This window comes from Lacerta agilis, chromosome 11 (assembly GCF_009819535.1).
Source record: "Lacerta agilis isolate rLacAgi1 chromosome 11, rLacAgi1.pri, whole genome shotgun sequence".
In the NCBI taxonomy this organism is placed as follows: domain Eukaryota; kingdom Metazoa; phylum Chordata; class Lepidosauria; order Squamata; family Lacertidae; genus Lacerta; species Lacerta agilis.
In genome coordinates this window covers 345,161-359,451 of record NC_046322.1, presented here as the reverse complement: position 1 = coordinate 359,451, position 14,291 = coordinate 345,161, and the positions used below count along the sequence as shown (strand labels likewise).

Below are 14,291 nucleotides of genomic sequence, written 5' to 3'. Positions count from 1 at the left end.
TTCCGCCTCGCCCGCCCCGTGGTCTGCGAGCGCGCTCGGCTCTTCGGCTCCCTCCGCCGCATCCTCCGGGCTGCGAGTTCGATCCCCGATGGCGGCGGCGGCGCCCGCCTTCCCGAGCGCCCTCTTCCCGGGCTACTTCCAGGCGGGGCCGCCGAGCCGCCACTCCCGGGCCAACCCGCTGGTGGGCGGATGGGGCTGCTACGGGCAGGTGCTGCCCGACCCCGCGGCGCCCGGACAGGTGAGGGGCCGAGGACGGGGGTGGAAGGGGAGGCCGGAGCCCAGCCGCCTGCCTGCCTGCCTGGCTGCCGTCGGGGGTGGGCAGTGGGGACTCCCTTGGCAAATGCACGACCCCCCCCCCTTCTCTGCGCCCCGCAGGACCCGCCGCGCTTCGTCCCCCGCCGCCTCCCGAAGCCCGTCGCGGAGAGATGGACGCCCAGCGAAGCCGCCCCGCTGCCCCTGACGCCGCCCAACGCCGGTGAGAGGGAGCGCCGTCGGGCAGGGAAACCCGGGCGGGACTCGGGGCTGCTCCGGATCCCAGGAGCCAGGGAGCCGTCGGGGGTGCTACTTAGATAATATGGGGGGGGGGCAGATCACATGACACGGTGCGCGCACGTTATTTGAATGGCAACGCCCATCAACTTGGGTGGGCATGTCTTATTGGGGGTGGGCAAAAACCCCTGGCCCCTCGGAGTTGGCGTCCATGGATGCTGCTGAGCCCGCAGGATGAGGCCCACACCCCACCTAGTCCAGCATCCTGTTCGCACAGTGGGCAAATGCCCCGAAGAACTGAGTACAGGTGGGTAGCCGTGTTGGTCTGCCATAGTCGAAACAAAATAGGAAATTCTTTCCAGTAGCACCTTAGAGACCAACTGAGTTTGTTCTTGGTATGAGCTTTCGTGTGCATGCATACTTCTGTTTCAGTGTATCTGAAGAAGTGTGCATGTACACGAAAGCTCATACCAAGAACAAACTCAGTTGGTCTCTAAGGTGCTACTGGAAAGAATTTCCTATTTTGTTCCGAAGAACTGAGATAGACTGCCTCTAGGCCTGGAGGTTCCCAAAGAGCATCAGGAGAGCCAGGCTGCTGGATCAGGCCAAAGGGGGTCCGTCCTGTTCCGGCATCCTGTTCTCGCAGGGGCCAAGCTGATGCCCAGGGGAGACCAGGGAGCAGAACACAGTCACAACTCTCCCCTCCGGTGGGTTTCCAACAACTTGTATTCGGAAGCTTTGCTGCCTCTGTGGAGGGAGAGCAGAGCCCTTGTGGCCACCAATAGCCTCTCCTTCTCTAGGGATTTATCCAGTCCTCTTTTCAAGCCATCCAGGTTGTGGCCACGCCTGCCTCCAGTGGGAGGGAGTTCCACAGTTTAGCCCTGCTCTGCGTGTTGAGCCAGGGGGACTCCTGGGCTCTGGCCCTGCTGGCAGCTGCTTCCTTTGGAGTCACTGGCAGGCTCCTGTGAACTGGCCGTTTGCCCTCTGGGGTGTCAGGCAGAAAGAAGCCTTTGCCTGGAGACATTGGGGACCAAACGCAGGGCAATCAGCCTGTGCCCAAGAGGTGCCCGCTGTGCCAGTGGCAGATGGACTCTCCTTCTCTCCCAGGCTGCAGGGTGCCCCCCGTGACTCCCCAGGATATCATTTTGCAGGGAAGGATGATGCGCTCCTCGGAAGCCACCCACACTGGCGCTCAGGCTGCCCTGGGCTTTCCAGATCAGGTAGTCAAGAGGGGGCCACCAGGGAGGGGTTTGGAGGGCATCTGTGGGGGGTGAGACCCCGGGCAAAGGCCCAGCCTGTTCCCTCTCTGCTCCCGCAGCTGGGCGCCTTCTTTGTGGACTATCCTGATGTGGCCTTTGGCACCATGGGCCGGCTCCTCCAGGACAACTTCTACCTGGGAGATAAGTCAGTCCGGGTGAGTGACCCTCCCTTGTCGCTGCCCAGAGTGTGGGGTCCTGCCCCCTGGCATGGGGCAGTGCAAAGAGATGCTGGGGGAGGGAGGAGCCTCCTTCAAGCGGGGAGTTTGTTTGTTTGTTTGTTTGTTTGTTTGATTGATATCCCACCTTTTAATACATGGATCTCCCCCTCCTCTTTTAACCCCCCCCCCCAAAAAAAAAATAACCCAGTGAGCTGGGTTGGACTGGGCCAAGAGGCACTGACTGGCCCAAGGTTGCTTAGCTTCATGTCCAAGTGGGGGATTCGAACCCTGGTTTCCCAGTCCGACACTCTAACCACTAGACTGCAGTGCTGTCGTGACTTGAGGCATGCTTGGATTCCCTGCTCTCTTCCGTTCACTCCTGGCTGCCCCCGTCTCTTCTCCTCCGTCAGGAGGAGGAGCAAAAACTCTCCCCTCCCAACAACCCTGCCAGGTAGGCTAGTCTGAAAGGCGGGGGGGGCAGAGAGTGAGACTCTTTCCTCGGGCTTCGACTGACCCACTTGGCTGCTTCCATCCCCTGCAGGGGGAAAAGCGGAGCAACGTCCGCCAGGTGAGCTCCCTGCTGAAGCACATTGATGCCCCTGATGCCGTGAGGTGAGTGACTCTCCTCGGCCGGGGTGGGGGGCAAAAGTGGGGCAGATGGGTCTTGGGGCTGTTCCTCAGCCACTGATGTTCACAGATGTCTTGTTGCTCTGAGCTTGGAGGTCCTGAGTGCAGTGTTCGAAATTAGCCAGGCACCAGGTGCATTTTGCGACTGGCACGGGTCCAGTGGCGGCCACGGGGAGATCACTGGGTGCCAGGCTGGCAATTGACACCTCCCTCTGGCCAGCCCCTCCACCTTTCTTGCATCTATATCCTGCCTGGGTCTCCAAGGAGGGCACACTTCACCCCCTACAACCCCGTAAGGCAGGTTAGAGTGTGACTGGCCCAAGGTCACCTCCGTGGGAATTCGAACCCTGATCTGCACTCTAACCCCTGCCCCACACTGCCTTCCTAATAATAATAATAATAATAATATTTATTATTTGTACCCCGCCCATCTGGCTGGATTTCCCCAGCCACTCTGGGCGGCTTCCAACAGAAATCAAATACAAAAATATCAAACATTAAAAACTTCCCTAAAAAGGGCTGCCTTCAGGTTTTTTCTGAATGTCAGGTAGTTGTTTATTTCCCTGACCTGTGATGGGAGGGCGTTCCACAGGGCGGGCGCCACTACCGAGAAGGCCCTCTGCCTGGTTCCCTGTAGTTTTGCTTCTCGCAGTGAGGGAACAGACAGAAGGCCCTCGGCGCTGGATCTCAGTGTCCGGGCTGAACGATGGGGGTGGAGACGCTCCTTCAGGTATACAGGACCGAGGCCGTTTAGGGCTTTAAAGGTCAGCACCAACACTTTGAATTGTGCTCGGAAACGTACTGGGAGCCAATGCAGATCTCTCAGGACCGGTGTTATGTGGTCCCGGCGGCCACTCCCAGTCACCAGTCTAGCTGCCGCATTCTGGATTAATTGCAGTTTCCGGGTCACCTTCAAAGGTAGCCCCACATAGAGCGCATTGCAGTAGTCCAAGCGGGAGATAACCAGAGCAAGCACCACCTTGGTGAGACAGTCCGCGGGCAGGTAGGGTCTCAGCCTGCGTACCAGGTGGAGCTGGTAGACAGCTGCCCTGGATACAGAATTAACCTGCGCTTCCATGGACAGCTGTGAGTCCAAAATGACTCCCAGGCTGCGCACCTGGTCCTTCAGGGGCACAGTTACCCCATTCAGGACCAGGGAATCCTCCACACCTGCCCTCCTCCTGTCCCCCAAAAACAGTACTTCTGTCTTGTTAGGATTCAACCTCAATCTGTTAGCCGCCATCCATCCTCCAACCGCCTCCAGGCACTCACACAGGACCTTCACGGCCTTCACTGGTTCTGATTTGAAAGAGAGGTAGAGCTGGGTATCATCTGCATACTGATGAACACCCAGCCCAAACCCCCTGATGATCTCTCCCAGCGGCTTCATATAGATATTAAAAAGCATGGGGGAGAGGACAGAACCCTGAGGCACCCCACAAGTGAGAGCCCAGGGGTCTGAACACTCATCCCCCACCACCACTTTCTGAACACGGCCCAGGAGGAAGGAGCGGAACCACTGTATAACAGTGCCTCCAGCTCCCAACCCCTCTAGCCGGTCTAGAAGGATGTTATGGTCGATGGTGTCAAAGGCCGCTGAGAGATCCAGCAGAACTAGGAAACAGCTCTCACCTTTGTCCCTAGCCCGCCGGAGATCATCGACCAGCGCGACCAAGGCGGTTTCAGTCCCATGGTGAGGCCTGAATCCTGATTGGAAGGGATCCAAATGGTCCGCTTCTTCCAGGCGTGCCTGGAGTTGTTCAGCAACCACTCGCTCAATCACCTTGCCCAAGAATGGTAGATTTGAGACTGGGCGATAGTTGGCCATATTGGCCGGGTCTAAAGATGTTTTTTTAAGAAGCGGTTTAATGACCGCCTCTTTCAGCGGGGCTGGGAAGGCTCCCTCACAGAGGGAAGCATTCACCACCCCGCGCAGCCCATCGCCCAGCCCCTCCCGGCTAGCTTTTATAAGCCAGGATGGGCAAGGATCAAGGAGACAGGTGGTTGGTTTCACTCGTCCAAGCAGCCTGTCCACATCCTCGGAGGTAACAGACTGAAATTGATCCCACGCAACTGGACTAGACAGGACTCTGGCACTCTCCCGCCCTGGCCCTGCTCCCACGGTGGAGTCTATCTCTTTCCGAATCTGAGCGATTTTATCCGCGAAAAACTTTGCAAACGCATTGCAGGAGATCTTGGGGTCCCTACCAGGCCCCGATGACGAAGGTGGCTCCGATAGATTCCGAACCACCTGAAAGAGTCTCCTGCTGCTATTTTCCGCAGATGCAATAGAGGCGGTGAAGAAAGTCTTCTTTGCCGTCGCTATCGCCACTTGGTAGGCTCGACGTTGAGCTCTAACCTGTGTTCGGTCGGATTCAGAATGGGTTTTCTGCCACCGGCGCTCTAGCCGTCTCAACGATTGTTTCATCGCCCTCAGCTCCGGGGAAAACCACGGGGCTGTCCGGGCTCCATGCAACCGGAGAGGGCGCTTCGGAGCCAAACAGTCAATAGCCCTGGTTAGCTCCACATTCCAGCGGGCCACCAGGGAATCGGCTGAAAGGCCATCAACATGGGATAAAGTATCCCCTACCACTCTCTGGAAACCATTTGGATCCATTAAGTGGCGGGGGCGGACCATCCGAATTGGTCCCACCTCCCTGCAGAGGGGAAGGGTTGCGGAGAAGTCCAGTTGCACCAGGAAGTGATCTGACCATGGCACTTCTTTAGTTTCACTTTTTTTTAATGTCAGATCACCAACATCCATAGAGGTGAATACCAGGTCTAAGGCATGTCCTCGGCTATGAGTTGGACCAGACTTATTCAGGGTCAGCCCCATGGAGGCCATGCTTTCCACGAAGTCCCGAGCGGCCCCTTGTAAGGTCGTGTCGGCATGGATGTTAAAATCCCCTAGGACGACCAAACTAGGTGACTCCAGGAGAACATCCGCCACGACCTGAAGCAGCTCGGGCAGGGAATCCTTGGTGCAGCGGGGAGGTCGGTACACCAAAAGGAATCCTGTACTGCCCCTATTGCCCAACTTCCAGAACATGCACTCAGAGAACTGGGTCTTCCCAATAGGACGCCTGGTGCAAACTAATGACTTCCTAAAAATCACTGCAACCCCCCCTCCCCGCCCACAAGGCCTGGGTTGCTGTGCGTAAGAGAAACCTGGTGGACAAGCAGCGGCAAGGACAGGCCCATCTGCCTCGTCCAACCAAGTCTCTGTTACACATCCTAGTGTCCTTCTGCTGTGGGGCAGCTCTATAAATTAAGTTGGCCAATAAATAGGGGGAAAGTGAAATGCCACTTACAGAATATTTTCCTTGAAGCTTGAATTTGTTTTATTCTGGGTTGTTTTATTTGATCTTTTAATGTGTTGTCAACTGCCTCGAGATGCTTTGGCTGAGATTCCAGCATTGCAGGGGGTTGGGCTAGATGACCCTTGGTTCCCTTCCAAGAGTCTATGATTCTAGTGAAATGAAATGAAATGACTTTAGAAAGCAGCCCTGCTTAGGGAAGTTTTTAATGTTTGATGTTCTATCGTGTTTTGAATATTCTGTTGGGAGCTGCCCAGAGTGGAAACCCAGCCAGGTAGGTGGGGTATAAATAATAAATTATTATTATTATTATTATTATTATTATTATTATTATTATTATTATTATTCAAAACATAATAAATAAATAAATATAAAAATGTCAGTGCAAAAAGTAAAGGCACCTAGACATTCCACTGACCCAAACCTAGATTTAAGGTGCCGTTTGGGAGTTTCTGACGCGGAGGGTGCCTGGCCCCCCGTGGAACCCAACTTGGTGTCCCCATTCTCCCAGGTGCAGCAAATCCCTGCAGGCTTCGTAGCTCACCTGCGAATGGCAAGAGCCGAGGCCTGGCTCCTGACGCCTCCCCCCCCCCTCCCCACAGCTGCAGCTTCTTTAGCGGCAAGAACATCATGCGCCAGTGCCGGGACTGGCTCTTTGAGCTCCCCCTGGAGCTGATGGCCGACTGGCTGCACGAGGACCTGGCGGAGCAGTGGAGGCGCCTTTCCTTCGACGAGACCCCAACCGGGGGGGCCTTGGCCTGGCTCCCCAGAGAGGGCAGCAGGGGGCCATCGCCCAGGGGCTGCCTGGTGTACCCCTCCGGGGAGGCCATGAACCAGCTCTGTATCCTTTTCTGGGGGCAAGAGGGAGAGCTCTGGGGCTCTGGTCTTTCTTCCATGAAACCTGCATGTGGGTTTTCTGGCTGGCTTCTCTCCCCCCGCCAGACCTCTCCTTCCTCTCCCTTGAGACCCCCCCCCCGGTACCCCTTCCTTAGCTGCTTCTTCATCAGGCTTCCAAGACGTGGCTCTGAAGCCCACCGCCAGAGGCTCCCTGAGGCCTCGGATCCGGGGCCTCCCTGCCCAGTTTGAGCTCAACGGCCGGGTCCAGCAAGTGGCAGCCGTCCAGGTGGACGGCATTGGTGAGTGAGGCGCCTGCCGGAAATTGCTGCCCTTTCTCCCCCAGTATTATTCCGAGGGTGCTGAGCCGGGTCTCTCTGCTCTGCCTCCCCCTCCATGCGCAGACTTTGTCGGGGTGCGCTCAGATTACCACTGCGGAGCATGGAAGATGAAGCCGGGAGGAGCCCCCACCCTGCTCCAAGTGGTTGGCACAGAGACCCCCTGCTCCTCCATCGCGGTCAGGTAAGAGGGAAGCAACAGAGGCTTGTGCCACCTTTTTATTTTTTTAAAAAACCTGCCCTTGTGATGTGGAGGCAGAGTCATGTCCCTGGGACCCCCTCTCATCAAAGGGGTCTGTTCAGTTTTCCCGGAGTCAAGAGACTGTTGTGTGTGTGTGTGTGTTCCCCCCCCCCCAGCCACCCCCCTGGCCCTCTCTGCATGCCCAGCACACTGGATTTATCACCCCTTTATCTAAATGAAGAAGTGCTGTGCTGTGAAATTCGTTATAAGATCAAACTGTTGGAAAGAAAAGAGAGAAGTATTGCCAGCCCCTGGAGAATCTCCTGGGGAGGGGAGTCTGGGTGCCACAACAGAGAAGGCCCTGCTGTGCTGCGTCCCAGCCAGCCCCCCCCCCTCCCGATGGCAGCAGAATCCCTTTTTATGTGCATTGCTAATGCTAATCATCCCTTGAATGTTCTTTATTACATGTGGTTAACTGATCTTAATTGATGCTTTTAATATTCCTTAGCAGTTTTATTGCAACCAAGTCTAGTGGGATATAAATCTTGCTACATGAAGATAGAACGGGGCTTGAGAGGCTGCAGTAGGGCAGGCCTGGGACTGGAGCTAAGGCTGGGGAGGGGGCCAGGGGTCTCTGCTTCCCCTGCGCATGATGCCTCTCCTGTCTCCCTTCAGCCCCCACCTGCCTGGCGAGCTCTCCTTCTGCACCCACAGCGGAGCCCTCTACGCCTGGAATGTGGAGACAGGGTGAGCACTGGGGGGGGGGCTAATAAGAGCCCCCCTCGTATTGTAGGTAGATGAAGATGGGCGGGGGAGGAAGACATGCTTGGCCCTGTCTCTGGAAGGGAGGGGGACAAAGGGAGGGTTCAAGAGCCCCTGACGATTACATTTTGGGGTGAGGAAAGGAAAGGAAAGGGAATGAGAAGTTACTTTGCAAAAGCGTTCTTCCAATTTCCTCCCCCTCAAAACGAGGCCATTGAAACAGGCAAAACAGAGAATGCTGAAATTCCTTGTGTGACTTTCTCTCCCAATAAACGCAGGGCTGTTTTTTTAAAAATTGTGTGGTTGGAAGGTTCCCCGGGGGTCATCTAGTCCAGCCCCCCCCCCCCACGACGCAGGAATCTCAGCTAAAGAAGTCCTGGCAGCTGGCCATGTGAGCCCTGTTGAAAAACCTCCAGTGAAAGAGAGCCAAGTGTTGGAGTCGTCAGTGACTCAAGCTTTGCGTTTGGGGCTTCGTGTTTGAGGATTGCAAGAACCCGGCTGTGTAATGAGATGCTCCGGGGGACGCAGTGCTGCACTTCTGATCTGCAGGCTCAGAGGCGATCGAAAGGGAGACCTTCCCCCAGATGCAACAGGGCGAGGCCCATGCCGGCAGCCACGCTGGGCCCAGTCCCAGAAGCCAGACTGTTCTCCTGCCACCTTCCTGGAAGATTCAGGATGGATAAAAGAAAGTTATTCATGCAGCACATTGTTAGACTGTGGAACTCCCCGCCACAGGAGGCAGAGATGGCCACCAACCGGCTGGTGGGTTTCTGGCACGGAGTGCGGGTGAGCCAGACTCTGCCCCCTGCTAGAAGAGTTGTGCCAAGTGCTAGTCAGCCATGCCCTCTCTTTCTTGCCAGGCTCCAGAAGCTGCACCAGGACAGCGATACCCTCTTCTTCCGGGACCCTTCCCCTTGGCGATGGAGCGAGTTTACTGCCCACCCGCGGGTGCTCAGCTTTGCCGACCGTACCGGCCTGGTGGGGATTGACCAGAGGGTGAGACTCTGGGGAGGGGAGGTGGTCCGGGGTGGGGGCGGGGAGAGGAGGTGCTGCAAGGCGGGTCCTGGCACAGTTCAGGGGACGAGAGGAGCCGGGCAGGGGGAAGCCCCCGGGGGTGGCGTCCGGGGACCCTGCTCTCCTGGGGCTCAGGCTGCTCCTCTCGGTTACCTCCAGGCGCCCTCTCAACATCGCGTGGAGCTGTTCAAGGTGGGCAGCGAGGCAGACTGCCAGCAGGGGGAGCGCGTGGTCCTCTCCAAGTACCTGGGCCAGGGGGAGCCCTACCAGCACCTCGTTGCCACTCAGGTGAGTGCCAGGGATTTCCTCATCCTCCAGAGAGCGGCACAGGGGTCCTCTTGAGACTTCCCAAGCTGGGGGGGGGGGGGTTGTGAACTTGTGTCCTCTCCCTGTGCAGAGATTCCCCCTCCTCTTCTCAGCCACCCCCCCCTCCCGGCTGAGGTGGAAAAATCATGGGGGCAACCAGGGTGGATTTAAATCAAATTGATTTCAATCACAATTTAAATCACTAGTCAGTAAGACTTGATTTAAATCATTATTATTTTTTACAGAAAGACTCCTTCTTGCTGGTATAATCTTGATATTTACAACCAGATGAAGGTTTCATTTCTGGACACACCTGCAAAAATTTATAAATTAAAATCAAACTTATGCTGGAGGTGTAAGCTATTAGAAGGAACTATGTACCACGTATTGTGGCGATGTGAAAAAATTGAAAAGTTTTGGCGTAGCATTCATGAAGAACTTAAAAAGATGTTCAAAATAACATTTGAAAAAAGACCAGAAGCATTTCTTCTAGGAATAGTGATGCAAGATATACCAAAGGACAAAAAGAAAATATTTTTATATGCAACAGCCGCTGCCAGGATTTTAGTGGCAAAAAATTGGAAACGAGATAGAGTACCCTCAATAGCGGAATGGCAGACTAAACTTTGTGAATATATCGATTTGGCAAAAATGACAGCAGCAATTAGACTACAAATCAATCAAAAAATAAGGAAAGTGTAGAGGAATATATGTCAAATTATTGTTCAAAAAGAAATGCATTGATATGTTTAGAATGAAGCTCGTAAAGTTAATTTGAAAGATAGAAAATAATTTTCGAAATAGTAAAACAAAAAAAGATCTCTACTGTATCAACACCACAATATTATAACACAATTTTTTTTTGTAAAAGGACATGCACAGACACACCCGCACTGCTACTGGACTCGGGGGAGGCTGTGTCCTGCGCATGGGGCAGGCATTGCAGGGGGCTGGACTGGGTGACCCTGGGGGTCCCTCCCAGCTCTCCGAAGAGTCTGTGTGCTGTGAATGTTTCTCTCTTCTTTGGCAGTTCTCGGTCTACGTGCTGGACGAACGCATCCCCCTGGTGCCTGCCCTCAGCTGGGAGCACATGATGTTGCGCCCGCCCATCTATGGCCTCCTCAGCCCGGCCGTCGCTCCGCAGCGCAGCCACAAGCTCCTGCTTGGCTCCCACCACGACCAAGAACTCTTGCTGCTGCAGTACGCAGGTGGGGGAGGGGCGAGGCAGGGGCTGGGGGTGGGCAGGGAGTGGACCAGATTGCCCCCCCCCATTGGCATATGCATTTACTGGGGTTTGAGCGGGTGGCGACTGACCAGAGACCTTGGGGTTGTGGCGGCTAGCACAGCGGAGATGCCCCCCCCCCCAAGCCTCTCCTGCCAGGAAGTGGGATGTTGAAAGGAGCAGAAGGACGTTGATGGGTCTAAAAGAGGAGGAGACAACATTTGGGGTGGGGGGAGGCAGCTACTGGTGGCTACTGGGCAGGGTGTCCTGGCGATGCTCCTGTGGTCAGCGATCCTTCTGGATCCCAGTTGATCCAGCGATCAGGCCGTTATGCTCTTACGCCCCCAAGTAGGACTCCCCGCAGCACCCAAACTACAGAGTCCCTTCTGTCAAGGTCTGCTGGTGCCCCCCAACTTCAGTGATGCACGATTGGGTGCCCCCCCTTTGGCCTGATCTTGCTGCTCCTGAGCTTTTCTGGTGGTGTGAATCTTTGGGGGGAGGGAGGTTGGGGGTCGCGAGGGGCTGGCTACGCTGGGAGACACGGATGTGGGCTGGGTGACTGACCCACCTCTTTCCGCAGGCGGTGCTGACTCCCCTTGCCAGCTCTGGGGCCCCCCACGGAAGGTCCCTTCCATCCGCAAGAGCCTGCCCCACTTCCCTGTGCAAGTGCCCATCCTGCAGGAGGCTCTGCGCCAACGTCTTGCCTTGCCCACTGCAGGTACGTAATGGGGTGACACACGCCCTCCCCTAAATGGTGAGCAAGGGCAGCTGTGCAGAGCAGTCCCTTCAAAATCCGACAGGAAGGGGAGGACTTCATTGATCCGTCAGAAAGCGGTGGGCACAGGGACCAAGAGGGGACCATGTCCAGGAAAACGGGTGGGAGGTATTGCTGAAGAGAGAATTAGCAAGAATGTTGAAGGACAAGCCTTGCTTGAAGCAGAGCCAGCATGGCTTTGGGGAGGGGAAATCCTGTCTCATTAGCCGATGAGGATTCTTTCCAGAGTGTCCACAAGCAATAAGAGAGAGGTGGCCCCACCAGCGTCAAAAGCTTTCAGGGCTTAGGGAAACAGAAAACCACTGCATAGCATCTACCGCTTGGCTCTCGAAATGTGGGAGCTGTTTGTTTGTTTTTAAAAATATTTTTATTGCTTTTCCATTTTTTTTACATTTAAACATACTTTTGACATTCACTTTATAAATTGCTCATCCAAGCATCGACTTCCCTCCCTCCTGCTTCATGCTTTCCCGATTTATATCTTTACATCCTAGCATTTATTAGTTTTCCCTTTCCCCTTATTCCTTCTGATTTTAAGTAATAGGAAAAGGGTACATATCATGAACATTACAAGTCTTCTGACAACCCTACTAGTGTTGTTAATTGCAGACAATGTACTTTAAAATATAATAAAATTTTACTTTGGAAAGCTTGATCCTGTTGCTTTCGGATCTTCCTGGGCAGTTTCGCCAAATGTGCATAGTCCATCATTTTCGCCTGCCGCTCTCCTGATGTTGGTCTCTCTTGCTGTTTGCATTTTTTGGGCTAACAGTCCTTGCTACAGTAGTTGCGTACATGAAAAATTTCTGATCACACTTTGGTATCTCTCCTCCAACTAACCCCAAAAGGGGTATGACATGTAGGAGCTGTTTGAGAGTGGAACTCTCCTTCCTTGGAGGTCTTGAAGCAGAGCTTGATGCCCCTATGCCAGGGGTGATTGGGTTGAGATCCCTCCATGGCCGGGGGTTGGACCAGATGACCTTCGGGGGGCCCCTTCCAAGTCTTAAGATGCTGTGATTCTATGAGTGGTGTGGACAGATGTATTTATCTGTGCTTTTTTGAAGGAAGATGCTCCGCAGCCCAGACCTGATCTCCATAGACCAGCATAAGCAAAACATCTAGATAAATAGCATAACAGTATGAATTATTAAATAAATGGGAGCAAGAACCAAACGTAGATTTAAACATACACTTAGAATACTCAATTAAGCATAGATAATGGATGAGTAAAAATTTATAAGAAAAATTAAAAGATCGGTTGACCCAGCTATATGGGGTGGGCTTCAGAAGTTCGGATCTAACAATATGGGGCTTCAGTTTAGGATTGAATTGTAGCACAGACCATTCTATCAGGGCAGCGCAAAATCTGGCGACTGAATGTGTGACTTCTGGGCTCTCCTGACCCCTTGAAATGAGGGGCCGGACTCTGTGGCTGTGCCCCCTTTCCTCCACTGAGTGCGCCCCCCCACTGATGGTTCTCTTCCCCCCTCCACCCCCAGGCATCGCGGCCGCCCTTGGCCAGCAGGGCCAGAGTCAGACCCTGCTGGTCTTCCAGCTCTCCGAAGCCGGCGATCTCTTCTACCAGCCCTTGCTCCACCAGGAGGAGGAAGAAGGAGCCTCCGAGGGGCCGCAACCGGCTCCAGAAGCCCCGCAGGAGGAGGAAGAAGAGGAGGGTGCCCCCCGAGGCCCTGACGAAGCAGCCGGACCCCGCGAAGACTCCCCTCCGCCACCTGCATCGCCCGCGGCACCCCTCGCCCCCTCTGTGGCCACCCTGTATGCTTACCAGCGCTGGCTCAAGGCCTTCCAGAAGGCCTGGAAGTGCCTCCCCAAGGCAGCCCAGGGCCAGGCACGGCTGCCGGCCGTCCTCAGCCAGCGCCGCCTCTTCGCTCGCCGGGAGCTGAAGGAGCCGGCCGGGGATCAGGCCCCCTTCTACGGGGAGGCCCGGCAGCGCCTGCGCCAGGCCATGCAGGAGAAGCGGGTCGTGTGCCCCCGGGAGCCGGTCGGCAGGGCCCCCTCGCCCCCAGGCCCAGAGCAGGAGGGCCCCCCGGGGGAGCTGGGCCAGCGCCTGGCCGCCTCCTGGGCCGGCGGCTGGGCTGACTGGTGGCAGGAGAAGCTGGGCATGACCAAGGCGCACAAGCAGCGGGCGCTGAGGGAGCAGCGGCGGAGGCGCAAGAGGGCGCGGGGCACCCCCAGCCTCTCCGGGAGCTTCACCTCCACCACCAGCTACCAGTCGGACGCCAGCGACTCCTCCTGGTGGGCAGCCAGCAGCCAGACCCCCAGCGAGGTCCCCACTGACTCGGAAAGCCTCCACTCCCTTGCTTCTGCCGCCATGGCCAAGAAAACCCCCTGCGTGGCGGCACCCGAGCCTCGCGTCTCCGTTCCCTGCTCCCCGACTGCTCCCCAAGGCCCCCGGCCCGCTTCCCAGGGCTCCCCCTCGTCCTCGCAGCTGCTGTCGTCCCAGACCCTCTCCATCCGCGGGATCCCCAAGGAGCGCCGCCAGACCCTCCGCAACTACCTGGCCATCTTTGACGAGCCCGAGGAGCCCCCGGCCGAGCTGCCGGCCAGCCAGGCCTCCAGCCGCGGGAGCCAGCGCCCCACCCCCTCCTCCCAGGGGCCCCGCAGGAGACCCCGCATGGGCTTCTGAGCCTCGCTCCTCCCCGTCAATGGAATAAAGATGAATTTCTGCTCCAGCCGGGCCTCGTGGCTTCCCGCGTCCTCACGGGGTCTCATTCTGGGGTGGGTGGGGGGCCTTCAGCCACATAGCACGGTCCTCCACACAACCTGCCTCCTCTGCCCTTTTCTTTTTTATATATATATAATATTTTACTGAGTTTCCATTTGATAATATTTAAGTCAGTTCTGCTAGTGTTGTTAATTGTTTGCAATTGCCTTTTCGGATTTTCCCGGTCAGCTTTGCCAGTTCTGTATATTCCACCACCTTCATCTGCCACTCTTCTTTGGCTGGTAATTCCTGTTGCTTCCATTCTTGGGCCAACAAAGTCCTTGCTG

The 14,291-nt window shown here is 55.8% G+C and overlaps 1 protein-coding gene across 1 annotated transcript; it reads left to right on the top strand.

The window, feature by feature from the left end:
• Positions 1-172: 172 nt before the first annotated feature.
• Positions 173-13,934, top strand: TAF1C (TATA-box binding protein associated factor, RNA polymerase I subunit C). Its single transcript, XM_033164688.1, has 14 exons — positions 173-238; positions 376-475; positions 1,597-1,709; positions 1,808-1,903; positions 2,448-2,518; positions 6,453-6,691; positions 6,858-6,986; positions 7,089-7,206; positions 7,879-7,950; positions 8,826-8,961; positions 9,139-9,267; positions 10,316-10,493; positions 11,088-11,225; positions 12,782-13,934. Exons 3-14 carry the CDS (start codon positions 1,647-1,649, stop codon positions 13,924-13,926), a joined length of 2,514 nt encoding a protein of 837 aa, XP_033020579.1. The 5' UTR covers positions 173-238; positions 376-475; positions 1,597-1,646; the 3' UTR covers positions 13,927-13,934.
• The last annotated feature ends 357 nt before the right edge of the window (positions 13,935-14,291 follow it).

Excerpts from the sequence above, each read along its gene's own strand:
- TAF1C (XM_033164688.1), top strand. The coding sequence starts at position 1,647 with ATGATGCGCTCCTCGGAAGCCACCCACACTGGCGCTCAGGCTGCCCTG. Across the intron at positions 2,519-6,452 it reads GATGCCCCTGATGCCGTGAG|CTGCAGCTTCTTTAGCGGCA; the intron begins GTGAGTGACTCT and ends CCCTCCCCACAG. Across the intron at positions 8,962-9,138 it reads TGGTGGGGATTGACCAGAGG|GCGCCCTCTCAACATCGCGT; the intron begins GTGAGACTCTGG and ends GGTTACCTCCAG.